Below are 20,132 nucleotides of genomic sequence, written 5' to 3'. Positions count from 1 at the left end.
CAGCTTGACTTTGAAAAGTTAGTGAAATACGGACCACTACATCATATTTATAATCAAATAAATATGAATAATCAAATCTTCACCTTTATCTTTTTCAGGAGGATAAAAACCTCATACATGGGAATGTATGTGCAAAAAATATCTTGCTTATCAGAGAGGAAGATAGGAAGTCTGGGAACCTTCCTTTTATCAAACTTAGTGATCCTGGTATCAGCATTACAGTTTTGCCAAAAGACAGTAAGTCTCTGACTCACCAATTTGAACATACTATGAAAATGTCTTTCTTCCTCCAATTTCACTAACTATTTTATTCCAGGGAATTCCTGTTTTCCTTTGTATTTTCAGGATGAACTTTCTACAATTGTGGGACATATTTTAATCCTCATACTGCTAACAAATTATGCTGTTTAAAATTGCTTGCATTTATAAATATGTCTTTCTTATGAGATGATATTGCATACCGCAATACGATGCTGAAAAAAGTATAAAAATATCATAGATTGTAAGCTCAAAATATTTATTTGCAGTATATTGTAATTACTTTCTGCAGGGTCAGAATTCTCATAATCTGTTGGTACAAATCCGGCAGAATTACACAGCTGTTCTTGCTTTGTAACTAATAGTGCCTAATATATAGAAGCAAGTATATTTTATAGCAAAGAATTTGGTGCATAAACTTAACATATATACAATAATCATGTCATTCTTACCCAAAGGCATTGGCTTTCTTAACAAAGTTAATTATCTATTTTATTTTGCTTTGTTATTTTTTTTTTCTTCCTTTCAGTCCTGTCTAATTCTCATAGATCACCTGGACAAGTCCTTGCAGTTTTATTGGCAAAGCTTTTCAGAAGTGGTTTGCCATTGTCTCCTTGCTAGGGCTGAGAGAAAGTGACTGGCTCAAACTCACCCAGACAGTTCATGTCCAAGGCGGGACTAGAACTCACTACTAACTTTTATTAACTTCCCTTCAAGAGCTTATAAAACTGGAAAGCAATTAAAACATTCCAGGAATCTTTAGTCTAAAATAATTCCTTCCCAGTAAAAATTCACTCTTTTTTTTTCCCCATGGTTAGTTCTTCTGGAGAGAATTCCATGGGTGGCCCCAGAATGCATTGAAAGTCCCAAGCAGTTGAGCCAGGCGGCAGACAAGTGGAGTTTTGGGACAACTCTGTGGGAAATCTGCAGTGGAGGAGACAAACCTCTCAATGCACTGGATTCTCAAAGGGTAAGACTCATTGAGCAATTTCCGTCCCTCTACACTGAAACTTGCTAGATGCTAATGCACACCAGTTGCTCTCACATTTGAGTGCAGTTTCTTCCTGCGGCTCCCTCTTACATTAATGTCTAGACCAGGGGTCTCCAACCTTGGCAACTTTAAGACTTGCAGACTTCAACTCCCAGAGTTCCTCAGCCAGCAAAGCTGAGGAACTCTGGAGGTTGAAGTCCGCAAGTCTTAAAGTTGCCAAGGTTGGAGACTCCTGATCTAGAAAATAGTTTTTGACATACTGGCAGAAATGATTTCCATGCCTGCCTTTCTGGTCTATCAGACAGAACCTATAGTCCCATAGGATTTTGCTGAAAAGGCTGGTGCCCTCAGGTTCCTCTTTGTAACTTTTTTTTGTTGAACTTACAAATACTTCCCCATTTTATAGAGGAGGGTTTGATTCAGTGGTGTGTTGCCCCCAGTTCGGACCGATATTAAAACCGGTGGGAAGCCCCGTCCACTGCCCTGGATGTCGTCATTGGTGATCTGTGCATGCGCAAAAGCTTCTGTGCATGTGCGCAAGTCCGTTGTGAACCGCTAGGAAAGATAAGTAGAACCCACCCCTGATTGGATTTCATTAAGTAAGAGAAGTACTAAGGACTTCGTCATGCTTTGTGTTAAGTAAGCCTCCTTGGGTTAAACTCTGTTACTTGCACCTTTAGTGTTTTCTTAGTAACAGTATGGAAGCGGTTTGCTTTCCATCTGACCTTTTCTTAAATTTCAGTCCAACCTTCAGTCCATGGATTTCCTGTGGCTCTCCATTTGTAACAGTAACAGAGTCAAAAGGGACCTTGGAGGTCATCTAGTCCAACCCCCTGCTCACGCAGGAGTCCTGTGCTAGGATTTGAACTGCCGACCTTTCTGATCAATGAGCTCAGTGTTTTAGCCACTGAGCCACCTACTCAGGCTTTCATTTTCATTTTCCATTCAAGTACTAATTAAGTTGAACTTGTCTTAGTTTTTTGCTATCACTTAAGTTTTAAAATAATATTATTAAGAAAATTCAGTGTGACTTATTAAATAATTTTAAGGTGATTTTCTGTTCGAAGAAGAAAAAGGGGTGCTCCTAGATCTTGTCTAGAATTTTAAAAGGCTTAAGCAGTTCATTTATGATATCACTGATTCAGGGAAAACATCCCAACTCTGCCAATAAATGCTCTATGAAGCATCTTTTAATTGGTTAATTTATGATTCACCATTATTCAGATTTGGTTTTATTGATTTATTTGAAATGATTGGCTTTTTGGGGAAAAAAAGGATTTGGGGGAAATGTGTAACAGAACATTGGGAGAAAATGCTTCTATTTTACAATCTTGTTGAAAGAAGTTTAAATAAGCATAATTAGTATGAAATTAGCAACAACAAAATCCTACACTCGTTTTCAATTGAGCTTTGAGTGTAAGATCCAGGATACAACTTTTGTGTTGTGCTTATTGCATGCTAAGAAACGTAAACAATTGTCTCTCTTGCTATAGAAAGCATTTTAAAATTAATCTAAAATCATATTAATAATCCATATATAATGTCTCAATGTCTAGAAGCTACAATTTTATGAAGACAGGCATCAGCTTCCTGCTCCCAATTGGACAGAACTGGCAAATCTGATAAACAATTGTATGGAATATGAAGCAGATTTCCGCCCCTCTTTCAGAGCAGTTATACGAGATCTGAACAGCTTATTTACGCCAGGTAGGTAAAATGGAGGAAAGAATTCTCCGTTTTCTTGGATTCCCTTGGAATTTCATCCAGTCTCTGGAACCTGAATATTGTAACTGGATTTAGTGTTTGTTGTATTATAGCAAGGTAATATCTGTAAAATCTGTATTACCTATTTAAATAATTGAGGATTTTTTTTCCTTTTTCAAGATTATGAATTATTGACAGAAAATGATATGTTACCAAATATGAGAATTGGCGCTCTTGGATTTTCTGAAGCTTTTGAAGGACGGGACCCAACTTACTTTGAAGAGAGACACCTCAAATTCTTGCAGCAACTTGGCAAGGTAAGAAGCTGGGATAGCTTATTGCAATGATATGCCCTTTTTTTTTCAGACTTATGCACTACTGTATATGAATTAGAACATGTTAGGGGTCCATAAATCAGTATAATTCATATTGCATATGTATTTTCATGAATTTGGGGGCGCAATGGCTCAGCAGTTAAAGACACAGAGCTGGAAAACTGACAGCCCGTGTTCAAGACTCAGGTTGTCGAGACTTCGTTGGGAAGGTAACAATGTTTCATGCACTTCAGCCTATAGTCATGCTACCACATGAACACAGAAATGTCTTCAGACAAGGCGGCTTCCCTCCACTACGAAATAGAGATGAGCACTGCCCCTAGCTAGAGTCGGAGACACCTGGACAGCAGAAACTTTTGCCTTTCATGAATAGAATTTTTTTAATGAATAGATTTCTATGCCACTGGTATTTTATGGTCTCCAGGCCACATTCAGTCCTTTGGCTGTCCTTGTCCATGGATTGCTTTTATTTTGAAGGTAGCTGCTATTTTTTTTTCCAATTTACGTATGTGCATGCATGCATGCATGCATGCCTGCGTACGCATCTCCACACCACAGCCCTATTGGTTCAGCCCTCCACAAGAGTCTCAGTTTTTCCCTTGAGAAAATAATTGCCCATCCCTGGGAGTGTAGTTATCTTGGCCATAACCTATTATTTTCTTCTTTGGTTTATATAATTTGGTTTTCCTTCATTTGAATACCCTGTGAATTAATGCAAACTGGGACAGCTATTTGTATTGAATTGCTGGTAGATCCAGTTATTGGCCAGAATATTGCACAGCACATCATATATCGGCCTCAATCCTTGCATTAGGCTGAAAGAACAATTTGTAGTACAGGTATTACTCAACCTTTGACCATAATTGAGCCCAGAATTATGGCTGTAAGTTGTGATGGTTGTCGGGCACCATGTGAGCATTCCTGATTTTATGACCTTTTTTGCAATGGTTGTTATGCAAACATCACAGTCGTTAAGTGAATCCGTTGCTCTGTGAGACACCGCAAATGGCCATGAATGAGAGCCGGTTGCCAAGTGTCCAAAATGCAACCACATGAACATGGGAGAGTGTGCATCTGTTGGCATTCGTGAACTAGGTCATAAGTAGCCTTAGGTCTGTTGTAATAGTCACTAAGTGAGGACTACCTACTTTTCTGGCTGTTCTCTCCATTTTTCAAAACGCTTCGATTTCTTTATTTTGCAGGGTAATTTTGGAAGTGTGGAAATGTGTCGATACGATCCACAGCAGGATAATACAGGGGAGGTAGTAGCTGTGAAGAAACTGCAGCACAGCACAGAAGAATACCTGCGAGATTTCGAAAGAGAAATCGAAATTCTCAAATCTCTGCAACATGACAACATTGTCAAGTACAAAGGAGTGTGCTATAGTGCAGGTACCCTGCACGTTTAATCACATTATTCATTACATACTTAAGGAAAATGCTGGTGACCTGGAATAATATTTGCCGTTAATGTATAGAAGCATTTTAATGAACTACTACTTTCTTTGTTGTGTTTTAATATTTCTGGTTAGTTTCTGCTGCACATAAAATTTGAAAGCTTGTTTTTTCCATGATGAGGAGCTTTTGTTAGTTTTTATTTTTGTTGTTGCTGTTGCATGAAATAGACTTATGTTTAGCGGTGGCTTTTAAATGATTGCAAAATTATTTCTTTGTAACTTCTAAAGATTATCTCTTGTACATATTCATATTTGCTTGGAAGAGCTTACAATCAGACCTAAAACCTGTTTTGCTTTACTTTTAAATCTGCTGATTGATGCTAGAAGCAAAGTAATGGTATTTCAAAACCAAGCTAGATAATACTGGCCTCTCTTTCATGTCTTAATCACAAATCTATCTAATAGTCGCAAAAGCTACTACGTATCAAACTGGTGAGCTTGAGCCCATCCACATGTTACTGGAAACCCTATTGTTGGTATTAGTCAGGCTGTCTGAGGCTATTAGGAGTTATAGTTCAGCAGTGTGTAGGTGTTTATATTCACTGTCTGAGAAAGGTGTAATTTCATTTCAGATACTTGTTTCATTGAGGGCATGTGTGATGCTCACAATGCAATCGTTTTCTTGTTCATTGGCCAGGGAACAGCAGAAGTTCTAGCTTTTATTTTCTCAGATTTGTGTCCTGTTGTCAGTTCAGGATAAAAAGTTATATTCCTTCCCTCTATTCCTTCCTTCCTTCCTCCCTCCCTCCCTCTTGTGTCCATCCAACTCCCAATGATTTTGGGCAGCTCACAAGTAAAAACATTTTTTAAAAGATACAATTGGTAATAGAAATAAGGAATAAAAGATAGCAAGATGATAGGAACTGACTGGATTGAAAAAAAGAATGCAGAGGGAATTCACTTAGAGCCTTTAAAACACCAGCCCGATGGGGGTCATTTGACGCTTGGGGGAACCTCATTCTAGAGGGTAGCCACAGCTACAGAGAAGGAACACTTCCTGAGTCCCTATTGATTACATTATTTAATTGAAGAAACTGGAGCACACCAACTCTGCTGGATTGCATTGTCAGGGCAAATACTCTGGAAGACAGGTAGTCCCTCAAGAACCCAGGCCCATGTCTTGTAGAACTATATAGGTAACAATCAGCACCTTGAATTGAATCTGGAATCAAACTGGCAACCTGTGCAGGTCACAAAGCAGATGTGTTAAATGGGCATACTGAGGCATGCCCATCACTGCCCATGCTGCTGCATTTTGCACTAGTTGAAACTTGTAGGTGGTCTTCAAGGATGCCTCACATAGGATACATTGCAGTAGACCAGCAGTGAAGTGATCAGGGCATGAGTGTCTGATCCAAGAAAGGACACAACTGGCCCAGCAGATAAAATTCCAAACGCCTTCCTGGCCACAGTTTAGTGGTGAAATCAAATTTTTTTACTACCAGTTCTGTGGTTGTTGCTTGGTGGGTGTGGCAGGGGAAGGATACTGCAGAATCCCCATTCCCTCCCCACTCCTGGGGGAAGGATATTGCAAAATCTCCATTCCCACCCCACTCTGGGGCCAGCCAGAGGTGGTATTTGCCGGTTCTCCGAACTACTCAAAATTTCCGCTACCGGTTCTCCAGAATCTGCCAGAGCCTGCTGGATTTCCCCCCTGCCACAGTTGCTATGTACACAACAAGCAAGAGCTGTGAGTCCAGAAAGACTCTTCAAGTTACCTAACACTCTTGAACATACAAGTGCAAGATCAAATATAGAATATCATGAGATCTGGATGACCCAAACACCCCCTGCCACTTGGTCTTAATAGCATCTTGTTATTGTTATCAATAGCAATCTAGACAGATTCTCTTGTCTGGCTCAGAGTTGAAAGATGTATTTGGAATGATAAGCACACAGATAATATAATGCCTTTAGTTATGGAAACCAGGGTTCAATTAATTACTGTTTTCTGTTTTATTGGCATAGAGTAGTTGTATAGAGTTAGAGTTTTAAACGCAATGTTCTGAAGCTTTAATATATATTAAGGATCATTCAGCATTGGTGTTTTGGATTACAACAAGCGTCTATCTGAAGGGAGAAAATTATTGCGATTCTTCCCTTCTCTTTTTAGAAAGGTATTTGCTAGCCATAATGTCAGAAGTAGCTTTATGCAGGAGAATTTCAGTACTATATACGAAGAAATCACTTTAAACTATAGTTCTAAATATTTATGTTTGTTTGAAAAGGTCGGAGAAATCTGAAGTTGATAATGGAATATTTACCCTATGGCAGTTTACGGGATTATCTCCAGAAACACAAGGACAGGTTGGATCATAAGAAACTCCTACAGTATGCTTCTCAGATATGTAAGGTAATAATTAATCCTACTAAACCTACTATGGGATTAAACTGAATTACAGTCTTCATTGTTCCAGAGCTGCTTTTTTCAAGAGGCAACTGGACTTTTCGCTTTTTCTTCGAAGACGTTTTGCTTCTTATCCAAGAAGCTTCTTCAGAGCTGAAGGAAGCTTCTTAGATGAGAAGCAAAACGTCTTTAAAGAAAAACCAGAAAGTCCAGTTGCCTCTTGAAAAAAGCACTTTTGGGACAACCATGATCTGGATGATTGAGAATCTCCATATACAGTCTTCATTGTTTTCCATAAATTCTAGTCATGAAATATTCTTGTGGGAAATGTTTTTTTTCCTCATCAGTGACACAAAATCAATCCATTCCCTTTCTATAATCAATCTTTTTTTCATAACACAGTCGTGACTCCTCTTGCTTGCTTATTTTTTTAAATTTTCTTTACATCTTGTTTCTTGACACACACTAGTTTCTAATAGTGAAAAGCAATTGAATGCACTAGTTTCCTCTTCATTTGACTGATCGTGGGGGGGAGGGAAGGCATTTCTGTAGCTGCCAGAGAATGTTCTATAATGTAATAATAGTGAATAATAATAGTGAAAGCTGTTTGTAATCTGATTATAGGTATAGAGTGGGATTGTCCTAGGCATCAACCGATTTTTTTCTGCCCTTGATAGTGATACTTTTACTTCATTAGTTCCTGAAGTAGCTTTTTAATGCAGGTGGTCCTTGACTTATGACCACAATTGTGCCCATATAATTTCCATTGTTAAGCAAGTTGTTAAGTGAGCTAGCCCCATCTTATGACTTTGCCACAGTTATTTAGTGAATCACTGCAGTTGTTAAGTCAATCATGCAATCATTAAGCAAATCTAGCTTGCTTCCTTGACTTTGCTTTTCAGAAGCCAGCTGGGAAAGACACAAATTGTGATCACATGACCCCAAGACAGTGCAACTTTTAGTATATGCCAGTTGCCAAGTGCCCTAATTTGGCTCATAGGACCATAAGGATGCCTTCTAATGGTTAGAAGTGCAGAAAAATAGTCATAAATCACTAACAGTCACTAACAGAATGGTTGTAAGTCATTTACTTTGATTGGGAGCCAACAGTTGGTTGAAAGATGGGCAGCTATATCTTACACAAATACACACAAACACAGAGGTATTTTTTCCAGAAACCATAAAGCCCATACTCATTTAATTTTAGCAGTGTTGCAGTCACAATTACATACAGGATCCAAACTTTTACTTGGATTGTTTCCACTGAAAGATATCCTGGAACAGAAATAATTCTTTCTGTTCTTATCTGAATCACATAAATAATGCATACCAATATTTAATATCAGCTTCCTAATTGGCTAAATACAGTCATACAAACTAAAAGAAAGAAAGACAAGTTTGGGTTAGAGATCCCCTAAGTCTCATTCTGCCATGGAAGGTGAAGAATAGTAAAAGTCAGTTGTAATGTATGTATGTCAAGGCATGATGAAACCGTTTTAAGAATAAACAGTTTATCATTTCATTCATCTGGCCTAAGAAGATGAACATCTAGTGGTAATTAACAGGAAATGATGAGTTATAATCGGTGACATCTAGTGGTAATTAACGGTGACATCTAGTGGTAACTAGACATCTAGTGGTAATTAACAGAAAATGATGAGTTATAATCGGTTTCAGGAAACTTCCTGTTCAACATGTCTTGTAAAAAAAATTTTTTTTCCCTCCTGAGAATGCAAGATGATTTTTGATGCTTTATAATGCCTTGTTCTTGGTCAGCTTAACATGGGATGTTATTGCAAAAAAAATATGCAATGTTCAGAAAAAGTTATATGACTCATTAAAGTCTTCCACCAAGACTTTGGTACTCACTAAACCAATTAATTTTGATTTCATCTATATATAGGGCATGGAGTATCTGGGTTCAAAAAGATATGTACATAGAGATCTGGCAACACGAAATATCTTGGTGGAGAATGAAAACAGAGTGAAAATTGGAGACTTTGGCTTGACAAAAGTTTTGCCACAGGATAAGGAATATTACAAAGTAAAGGAACCAGGAGAGAGTCCTATATTTTGGTATGTTTCCGATTGGTGATAGAGTCTAAACTAGAAGGATACAATAGATTATTTCATAAGACTTCTGGCTTTTAACTACCATGAATTTCTCAATTAAAAAGTCACTTAACCTGGTTAGGCTCAAAGTAATATTTGCATTTGCAAATTTCTGGGTCCTTTCATTTTATCCTGCAGGTTTGTTTGTTTGTTTGTTTAATTAATTAATTAATTAACTAATTATTTAATTTATATGCCAGGTATGCTCTGGAATCCTTGACAGACAACAGGTTTTCTGTGGCCTCAGATATGTGGAGCTTTGGTGTGGTTTTGTATGAACTCTTCACTTATATAGACAAGAATAAAAGCCCTCCAGCGGTAAGTAATGTGTATATATGCCTACATTTTTATATGTGGAAGTATAATGTTGTGGTTATCTTCTTGGCTTAAAAGATTAGTTTCTTGGCAGCATGCTCTATTGCCTTATATGTTTCTGCCACACCACCAAAAGTAGCTTGAATCAAATATAGTAATAACAGGAGACTCACTGAAGGATCATACCTGAAGCATATAATGCAAAAATATTATTTATTTGTTTGACACACTTTTTCGGTTGAAAAAAATCTCTAAAACAGCTTGCCGGAAATATGTTTCAGCTTGTGTTCCAAAGACAAATGCAAGAAAAAAAAAGAATATATGAGAGAGAAAAAAAAGGCAAGGATTGTAAAACACAAACTCTTAAAATTACTACATGTATAAAATTACCAGATTGAATGGAAAAAATTCAAAGTGTGGGAAGAACCAAATGGAGTTTGGTCTCAGTGTAACCAGTGCAATGATCCTGCTTCTAGCGACTGCTAGATGCCATTATAGGGAGTCCTCAACTTACAACCATTTGTTTGGCAACCGTTCAAAGTTACAATGTCACTGAAAAAAGTGACGTGGCCAGTCCTCACACTTAAAACTGTTGCAGCATCTCCATAGTCATGTGATCCAGACAGGGATGAAATGCTACCGGTTTGGGGTTGTTCGCCCGAACCAGTAATGAAAATGCTACAGGTTCGCCCGAACTGGTAGTAAAAAAATGCTTTAAAAAGTTAAAAAAAAAAAATCCAACAATCACGCAGCAAAGCTGATCATCTGAACTTTTAAAAAACTTTTTAAAAGCATTTTTTAACTACCGGTTTGGGCAAATAGGTAGTAAAAAAATGCTAAAAAAAAAAAGTTGACAATTAGCTGTGCTGTATGATGGTCAGAACTTTTTTTTTTTTTACATTTTAAAGCATTTTTTTACTATCTATTGCCCAAACCGGTATTTTTGTGTAAAGTGTGATCGTTTGTTTTTGAGCTCTCTGTGACTGTGAGATTCCTGCTTATTGCAGGGCCATTTTGTGTGAAGTCTAGCTGCTTTTGCATTGTGTGTGTGTCAGTTGTGTAGCTTTTGTGTTATTTTTGTGTAAAGTGTGATAGTTGGTCTTCCCAATCACATGACCACCAAGCCACACCGACCCAGTCACATGACCACCAAGCCACGCCCACCAAGCCACACTCAAAGAACCGGTAGGGGAAATTTTTGAATTTCACCACTGATGTGATCAAAATTTGGGCATTTGGCAACCAGTATGTATTTATGACGGTTACAGCATCCTTGGGTGATGTGATTGCAACTTTCACCATCCCAAAGTTTATTGTTGCTTCGTCTGTGTTTATTATTTGCCCTGATAATCCAAATTTGATTGTTTTTTAAAAAAAGAAAAGAAAAATAATCCTTATCATTATTGTTCAGTTCAATCCAATTCATTTTTGGATTTTTATTTCAGGAGTTCATGCGCATGATTGGAAACGATAAGCAAAACCAGATGATTGTGTTCCATTTGATAGAGCTTTTGAAGAATAACGGGAGGCTGCCAAGACCCGATGGATGCCCTGATGAGGTATTGGGTTATAACTTGCATGTAATGAGAATGTCTGAATCATTTCTGCAGTTAGTAGAGATGGTGTCATCAGAGAAAAATGGCTTGTATTTACTTGTCATAAGACTACAGGTAGTCCTCAGGTTACAACAGCAATTGTGACTGGGCTTTCCATTATTAAATGATACAGTCATGAAGCGCATTGTCACATGACTACCAAGCCACGCCGACCCAGTCACATGACCACCAAGCCATGACCACCAAGCACGCCCACAGAATTGGTAGGGAAAATCCAGGCGATCTTGTTATTTGTTAAGCTAGAACTGCATAGGTCATTAGGTAAGGGACCTCACATGACTGCAACATGGCAAGAGGTAGGAATCCAGAAACATTTTCTAACACCACTGAAACCACATCCCAGCAAAGCAGACCAGTGGGCAGTGGTGTGGGTGGGCACTACAGAGTCTAAGATCCTCCTGCCACCCAGAGTCTCTCTCGGAGGAAAAGCAGTGGGAGCCAGCTTGCAAACTCCTGCCAGTCTCCCCATTGACTTTACTTATGAGAAGCCAACTGGGGAGGGTTGCAAATGATGATCGTGTGATTGCGGGAAGCTGCAACAATTATAATTGTGAGCCAGTTGCCAAGCAACCTGAATCGCAATCACATGACGATAGGGATGCTGCAACAACAGCTTCAAGGAATAGTCAAAGGTCCTCCTTTTTCAGTGCTGTTGTAACTTCAAACAGCCACTGAATGAGTGGTTGCTAAGCAAAGATTACCTGATATTTTGTGATCAGCATCTACCTCTCAGTAGACGTGTTACAAAATCAAAAGTATTTTAATTTCTAATTAGCCGTTTCAATTAGAAACAAAGCAGCAGCCTAAAAATGTTTTTTTTTAAAAATTTGATTTATATGCTGCCCTTCTCCGAAGACTCAGGGCAGCTTACAGTGCATTAAGCAATAGCCTTCATACTTTTGTATATTTTATACAAAGTCAGCTTATTGCCCCCACAAACTGGGTCCTCAATTTACCTACCTTAGAAAGGATGGAAGGCTGAGTCAACCTTGAGCCTGGTAAGATTCGAACTTACTTTAATTGCAGACAGCTGGTGTTAAATTACAGTGCTTAGTCTGCAGAGCTATCCAGGCTCCTTAAAAATGTAATAATTGTTGGTGAAATCAATGATCCCCTTTAGAATTGAGGCTGTTTTCAGTTTCCTGACTGTTAGAGGTTCTCCTGTATTTTGTTTAAAATCTACTACCACCAACTGCATTGAACAAGAGTCATCCTGAAAATGAATTCAGTGGATTTTGACATCAATGGACATTTATTATGGTCATAAATGTTTTCTTATTGTACCATAATAACAAAGCAGGCAAATAATGTTTTTTTCTAATTGACTTTAATAAGATTGTTTTCACTTCACAATGTAAAATATCATAAAAGTATTCTCAAATGAGAATATATAAGTTCCTTTTGCAAGTAGGAAATGATCTTAAGTGTATAACACAGCATCCCCAAATTTACTTGAGGGATACAACCTCATGGCTCAATGGAATGAGAATTTTTTCTCAGTACTTTAGAATTATGATTACCAGCCTCATTGGCAATAGAAGATATTTAATAGGTAAGATGGAGATGAAAATAGAGGGGGAAATTGAAATTGGGGAAAGTAATAGATTTCTGCTTTCCCTACAGAACCGTTTAAATTTTATACTCTTTCTCTAAAATTATATATCATGTAGGCCAGAGCTGTCAAACTCAATTTGATTATGGACTGTCTCAGGGTTGTGTTTGACCTTGGAGGGCTGGGGTGGAGATTGGCTAGGGTGGGCGTGCCCAGCTTGGCATCACTCGTGTTGGGGGTGCCTTTGGTGGCCCGAGCACTCTGCCAGTGAAAATGGACTCCCAAGCTCCGTTTTCAGCTGCAACAGCCTCCTGCAGCCCCCCAAGATCCGTTTTCACTGGCAGAGGGCTGCAGTAAGACGTTGTGGCCAAAAACAGAGTCTGGGAGAGCCGCATGCAGCCCTCCCGAGCTCAGTTTTTGCTGGTAGAGGCACCGTGAGAGGCACCTCCCCTGTTTCCATGGTGACCCCATGGGCCAGATCTAAGCACCCCACAGGCAGGATCCAGCCTGCAAGCCTTGAGTTTGACACTCCTGATGTAGACTATATCAGTTCCTCAGTCTTGTTCTTGCCTAATCAAGGAATTGTATGCCTACAAATTAGATGCATTTAATATATGATACTAAGAGAGGAAGATATTTATATGAGCTAATGTATTGTATACCAAAATGTTCAGTGTCTTTGGCTCCAAGGTTATTAATAATCCAAGTTTATTAATAAACTGAGATAAAATTAGTAGCCCCTTATGATTCTGAATGGATTGTTACAGGGATGGTATTCACCTACCTTTGCTAGGTAAAGATAAAGGTTCCCCCCTTGAACATATGTGCTAGTAGTTCCCGACTCTAGGGGGCGGTGCTCATCTTCATTTCAAAGCCAAAGAGGCAGTGCTGTCCAAAGATGTCTCCGTGGTCACATGGCTGGCATGACTAAACACCAAAGGTGCAAGGAACGCTGTTACCTTCCCACCAAAGGTGGTCCCTATTTTTCTACTTGCATTTTTTACGTGCTTTCGAACTGCTAGGTTGGCAGAAGCTGGGAGAAGTAACGGGAGCTCACCCTGTTACGTAGCACTAGGGATTTGAATTGCTGAACTGCCAACCTTTTGATTGACAAGCTCAGCGTCTTAGCCACTGAGCCATCATGTCCCTCTACCTTTGCTACCGGTTCGTAAATGTGCGCACACGCACGCTTGCTACTCTCGCACATGCCACCTCAGTGCATGTGCAGGGCCTTCTGCGCACGCGCAGAGCATCAAAAACAGGACGTGATGACATCTGGGCGGAGCCACCTGCAGCTGCCGCTACTGGTTCGCCCGAACCGGAACCGGCTGAATACCACCACTGGATTGTTATTATTGATGTCTTTGCTATTGTTATTGTTATCTCATACTGATGTTTTTATCTTATCAAGGTTTATGCCATCATGTCAGAGTGCTGGAATAATAATGCAAGTCAGCGGCCATCTTTTAGGGATCTTGCTTTGAGAGTGGATGTCATAAGGGAAGGCCTGGGTGGATGAAAATCCTGAACTTGATCCAAGGTACATGAAAACATGCAGAGCAAATGTACTTTGCTCCTTAAGCAGTTGCAGACTATCAGCCTTCCCATACATCTTCTTCCCATCTTTGAAGTTGGAGACTTTGAGGAAATCACCCCCTCAGAACGTACAAACGGTGAAGATCTCTGCTTTAGCTTTTTCATCAGGAACACTACCACAATGCACCAATGAAAAGCACTTTGATAGAAAAAGGAATTCCTTTTTTAAAAGAGTAAAACAGTGGATAGTATCGCCTGTAAACGGATTTACAGATCAAAATGTCAAGAAGAAAAGTCATGGAAAGGTGGAGAGTTGGTCTACAGAATTTTTCTTTTCTCAGCTGAAGAAAATTTAGGCTGCAATCCTATATCATCTATTCCATGGGATATACCCTATTAATTTCTTGAGACTTATTCTAAGAAAACAGATAGAATTGTGCTCTTAAACAGTAGATTACCTGCAGAATGTATACTATTCGGCTTCAGCACAACTGTTAAAGAAAAGCACATTCCTAAAGGCATCACTTTGAAGAGGAACAAATGCTTGAATTGAAGCTTAGCAATGCCTAAGACATCAGATTCACATGGTGGTCTCGATCACTTGTACTGATTAGAAAAAAAATGATTTCTACACTTTTTTTTAAAGTCTCCATTTGTCCATTGTGTTTCCTATAAGCAGATGAGATTCATTTGTTCATTTGCCCATTGCGTATTTCTTGTATATGATTATGCAGTTCTTTTGAGTATATGCATTCAACATAAAAAGACATGGTAGAGAAGCAAAGAGCTCTCAAGGTGAGAGGAGAAAATAGCACAACTGGTTCTTGGTGTTGCCTTTATATCGTGGAAGATCCCCAGACTTTCAGTGTGGCATGCAAAAAAGGAAACTTTTGCAGAATGAGGAAGACATCTCTATCCTGCCAGAATTCGTAAAGCAATTCTGAGTGCCTGTGGATTACATTCCAAAAAGCCCCCCAGGAATTCCTGTTTGCCTTTTCTTTAGGAAACAAAATGGTTTCGCATGCTTTTTCATGGCTTACACAAGGGCTTGCATTTTTTTAAAATGCTAGTTTAGCTAGTTTTTACCATGTCGAGGCGTTATGGCTCCAGTGAAGAGAACAAATCATAGGTTTAGTACGATTGAGCAACTGTATGCCTATCTGAGCCAATGGCGGGTCGGCAAAAGAAGCAGATATGCCTGTTGAGGCAGTATAATGCACTGTATATATTTGGGGGGGAAGGGAAGGGGAACAGATAAGTATTTTTTAAAAGAAAATGTGTTAAAATTGCCTTTTTAAATAAGCAAATAGTTGTCTATTTTCCTACCTTTGTGTTTGTGGACTTGTAAAGCTTAACTATGTCGCCTAAAGGTGCAAAGATTGAAACCATATTGTAGCAGCTTAATCCTTGTTAGTCTTGTTATTTCTTTAACTTTTACAGGATGATTCATTCACCTGAAAAGAGAAGTATGCCTGTGATGTTACCAGGATAATCATGGTCCATCTTTTCTTGGGTTATTGGATCATTTGGCTGTATGTGACTTCAGCCGTGTGAAATAAGGGTTAGTCTGTGCAGATTTATGCTTGTCAGTATCAGTGGCACAACTTCATGTTTGCAAAATAGTATGCTGTTTCTGGCACTCTTGTGCTTTCAAACTCTATGTTAAGGATTGGCCATAAAAATTCAGAGGAAAGCAAGTGAATTGAATTCCTCTTTCCATAGTTTGACTGCCAAGTCTTGCTTTTGAAATGTAAAGTTTCTTTTAAGCAAATTTGAACTCAAATTCCCAATATCGGATGAGTAAGTTTGGTCAAAGAAGCAGTGGCTCTTTGCTACAGAAGCCAAATTAAAACTTGAAATGCATTTATAGCAAAATTTAGGGTAGGTGGCCATATTCTATAAGCCTTTATAGTCAGTTTACTTACCTACCTACCTCAAGCATAGAAGAAGGTACAGCAATGTGAATCTTGTATGGGATTGAACAAGTACCTCAAAATGCAGATGTCCAGCCTGTGAGTGCCAGTTTAAAATTGTTTGTGCCACTATGAGCACTAACATATATATCAAAGTGGACTGACTAGGCCTGGCATATATGCAAAGCTCCCCTTCCAAACATGCCAACTTCCTCAGTCTGGCTCGCTGATAAGGGAACAAGACCAGTCTATTTTGGAGAATCCATGCACAAACCATAGTTCTATTGGGTGGCAGGTGATAGGAAGTCCCTTTATTAGAGGAGAGGAGCCATCCCACTATCTACCATAATTTGCTCAGGTAAAGCCTTAATTTTATTTTAAAGAGTAGGAAATTATGTTAAGCAACAAAGGGGCAGGGAGGTTGAAATTGTAAATAGTTAACGTTTTGTAAAATGTCTGTTATCCTGTTATTGATGGCTGAATTTTTTTCCAATAGTATTTTAAGAGACAGTTTGACTGTATATTTTTAATGGCTTTGGATGATACATTGCACATTTGTACATTGATATAAAATTTATTGTACAGAAACTTCATTTTGGTTTTGTAGAATATTGTGGTAAATGCTTGGTGGTGGGATTTCCCGGTTAACCAAAATTATCGTAGCATCAAGTTGAAAGCAACACGAAGCATCAGGTTCAACATCAGTCTGTTTTTGAACTGCATCTGATCAAGGATTTCATATTCCATATAAAGGAAGAAAAACTCAGGGAATTTTGTGTAATGCAAATAAAAGTTCTTCCATAATTATTTTTTTCAAGTGATTTTTTTTTTTTTGTTTGATCTAATAGAAGTGGAATATTCTACTTTCCTGATATAAGGAATTTCAAACATTTAACAAAAATATTGAAGTGCTTTAAGAGTTCGAAACCTACTCAATTTTGAATGTCCATTGTTGCAGCCATAGAAGTGCTTGCACAAAGTAAAAAATTTTGAGCTTGGATTTATTTCTAAGTGAACATGATAGCATTGTGTTGTAAATCACAAATAAAACATTGTCCAGATTTCTTTTTCATTTTATTCCATTCACTTTGGCTCTGTTTAAATGGAAATTCAAGCAGATTCTGTTTTTTGGCACAAATATTTCCACATATTCAAGGAGTTTCTGGATACAGTCTTTCAGGCTGGATTGGAGACTACTTTAAAAATGTTCCGGTTCAAGATTTTAAAAGACACAAGAGACTTTCAAGAGAGGAGGGTTCTCAAAAAATTATGTTTACTGAGCTCTTGCATTTGTCTGGCTCCTGTCCTTATGCATGAAGTCTTGATTTCATTTGTGCTTTCAGAATAATATTGGTCATGCACACAATTCAAAAACCATAATAACCAGTCAATCAAATGAAAATCGTAATTCTGTGATAGCAGTTTTGTACATATCATTTAAACATTACATTATTATACCATTTGTGTATCAATAGTGTTCTCAGTAATTTTCCTATTCCACTGTAGAAAGAAAGCTGTGTTTGTCTATGAAAGCCAAAAATCAGGAGGAATCTTGTAGCACCTTTCAGATTACCAGATTTTATTAAAACGTTTAGCTTCTTTGAGCTAAACTCACTCCATGCTTCTGATGAAGTGAGCTGTAGCCTACAAAAGCAGATGTATTTTAATAAAATGTGTTAATATGAAAAGATACCACAAATCATCTGTTTTTTCCCCTTTCCCAGAGCGCTATTCACTTTATCATAATGGTTTACCATGATACCAATAATTGCTGTGACTTGCTTTAGCAAAAAAAAAAATGCTGCATAAATAAGACTGCTCCATTGAGTAAAGTGATAATACAACTACTGCTTTTTAGAACTTTTTTTAATCTATACCATTTTATATAAATAGATTGTATTTTGTAAAACATTTCTGTATTTTTATTTGCTAATTGGTCTGTGGTCCAGTATGATAGAATTCAGAATAATTTGCTTTAAATGTATACTAAGATAACAGAGTATTAAATATTTTTTAAAACTGTACATTTCTTCTTATTTTTCCACATACTTTTTGACTCCTTTCCTTCAGTTGCAAAACTAAAGCTATTTCACTTGATCCAGATCTTTGCTATGAAAGAGTGTAGACTATCCAGGCATTTTATAGAAGAATCAACCAATCAGAAAAGTATCTAAAAATGGACATTCTTTGAAGGGCAAGAAAAAAAGAAAGACATGAAGAAATGGCAGATTTCAACAATGTATATCCTGCTTCCCATTTGCAGAATTTAGCCTCCCAACAGTTTATTGGGCTGAAGATTTTGACCTGTTCTTTGAGCATGATTTCAAGGGTCAAAATCCTAGACTAATCCTATTTTTTATTTATTTTTATTTTTTAAATTTGATTTATATGCCGCTCTTCTCCGGAGACTCAGGGTGGCTTACAATGCGTTAAGCAATAGCCTTCATACTTTTGTATATTTATACAAAGTCAGTTTATTGCCCCCATAATCTGGGTCCTCATTTTACCTACCTTAGAAAGGATGGAAGGCTGAGTCAACCTTGAGCCTGGTGAGATTTGAACTTGCAGTAATTGCAGGCAGCAGATGTAAGTGGATGTTAACAACAGTGCTTTAGTCTGCTGAGCCACCAGAGCTCTTAGACTTAACTACTAGTCATTTAACCACCATTTGAAATTACTATGTCCTCAGAAAAGATACTTTATGGTCCATAAGGCACTACCGGCTCTTGTAAAGCATTTCCCCACCCTCCAAGTCACATGATTGCGAACTGGGTCATCGGCAACCTGTTCACATTTAATGGCTGGTTGCCACCAAACCACATGATCATGTGATCATCATGTACAATCTGCCTGCTTCCCCAGAAAGTCAATGGGAAAGCCAGCACAAAAGGTTACAAGCTGCTGCCACCTAAGAATATTCCGTCTCATCTCTGAGAACTGTCTCAAAAAATTGCTAACCATGTGGAATTGGGATCTCCAGCCAGCAGGACAGTTCTTTTGAGTGAAAGGGTTTCCTACCAGCTCTGTGTGGTTTCTGACATTTCCAGCCCCAGGAAGGGTTTCCCCTGCATCCTTTGGGATGGAGGATGGGGTTCAAATCCTTCATTGGGTATTAGGAGCATTAAAATCCATTCTTGCAATCCGACAAAGGATTTCCTACCAGTGGATGGATTGGTGGGCTGCAGGAACAGAGCTAGAATCCTGAAGATCTTAGCTCCATTTCTGCAGCCCAATTATGTATTCCCCACTCCCCTTGTGGATACTTCCCAGGATTTCCCGATGCACAATGCATTCCCTACCTGGAACTCCTGTTAGCGTCCCTGGAGATTACTTAATAACTACAACTGGGGATGCAAGGATTCTACAGTATTTGTTTAGTGAATAAGTCCCTTAACAATCATTTGGCTCAATGACAGATTCCAGTCTCAACTGTGGTCGTTAAGAACTACCGGTAAGCTTATGATTTGCAGAACTTTAAGCGCCCATATTATCAATTAATCCCTATCCTATTTAATGTAAAATTTACGTAAGTGCAGGATTCATGGGTCAAGGATTTATTAAAGGAAGGTCGAACACTGCATGTCTGCATTTGGAAAACAGTTTGTGTTACTAACTGGCACAAGTGGCTAGAATACTAACGATACCAGATTTAGCAAATAAATAGAACTTTTCTAATTCCAGTGCCTGAGCCAGGGAACTAAAGAACCCAAAGCCCAAGCAAAGCACACAGGCCATCCATCAAAAGTTTGGTCAAACATTCTGCTAAATCTGTTGAGTTGATTGATGCCTGTTCACAGGTGCTTAAGCCTTTCTGACACATTGAAGCAAACATGCTGTGCAGGTGCTATAGTGTTTCTCAAACTTGGCAGTTTTAAGAAGTACCTCTCAATTTGTCAAGATTGAGAACCACCACCGTAGGTGGTTGCAAAGAGGCAGGAAAAGAAAAGGAAAGCAATTCAGAGGAAGCAGGTGAGTCAGTTGACAGCTTATCTCATA

The 20,132-nt window shown here is 38.5% G+C and overlaps 1 protein-coding gene across 4 annotated transcripts in view; it reads left to right on the top strand.

The window, feature by feature from the left end:
- JAK2 (Janus kinase 2) overlaps positions 1-18,160 on the top strand; it is an 86,115-nt gene extending 67,955 nt beyond the window's left edge. For 3 of the 4 annotated variants that reach the window (XM_070938608.1, XM_070938609.1, XM_070938612.1), the window contains 10 exons: positions 99-237; positions 1,077-1,228; positions 2,806-2,956; positions 3,134-3,270; positions 4,491-4,680; positions 6,974-7,098; positions 8,996-9,168; positions 9,405-9,522; positions 10,965-11,078; positions 14,099-18,160. In XM_070938608.1, the coding sequence (XP_070794709.1) occupies positions 99-237; positions 1,077-1,228; positions 2,806-2,956; positions 3,134-3,270; positions 4,491-4,680; positions 6,974-7,098; positions 8,996-9,168; positions 9,405-9,522; positions 10,965-11,078; positions 14,099-14,206 (1,407 nt within the window). In that variant the 3' untranslated portion in view covers positions 14,207-18,160. The remainder of the gene's footprint in view (positions 1-98; positions 238-1,076; positions 1,229-2,805; positions 2,957-3,133; positions 3,271-4,490; positions 4,681-6,973; positions 7,099-8,995; positions 9,169-9,404; positions 9,523-10,964; positions 11,079-14,098) is intronic. The other variant, XM_070938610.1, reaches the window with a different exon arrangement.
- Positions 18,161-20,132: the final 1,972 nt, after the last annotated feature.

The sequence above is a fragment of the Pituophis catenifer genome, unplaced genomic scaffold (assembly GCF_029215685.1).
Source record: "Pituophis catenifer annectens isolate HBS135680 unplaced genomic scaffold, rPitCat1.0.hap2 SCAF_2, whole genome shotgun sequence".
NCBI lineage: Eukaryota > Metazoa > Chordata > Lepidosauria > Squamata > Colubridae > Pituophis > Pituophis catenifer.
Note: the sequence above shows the minus strand (reverse complement) of the source record. Positions and strands in the feature narration are given on the sequence as shown.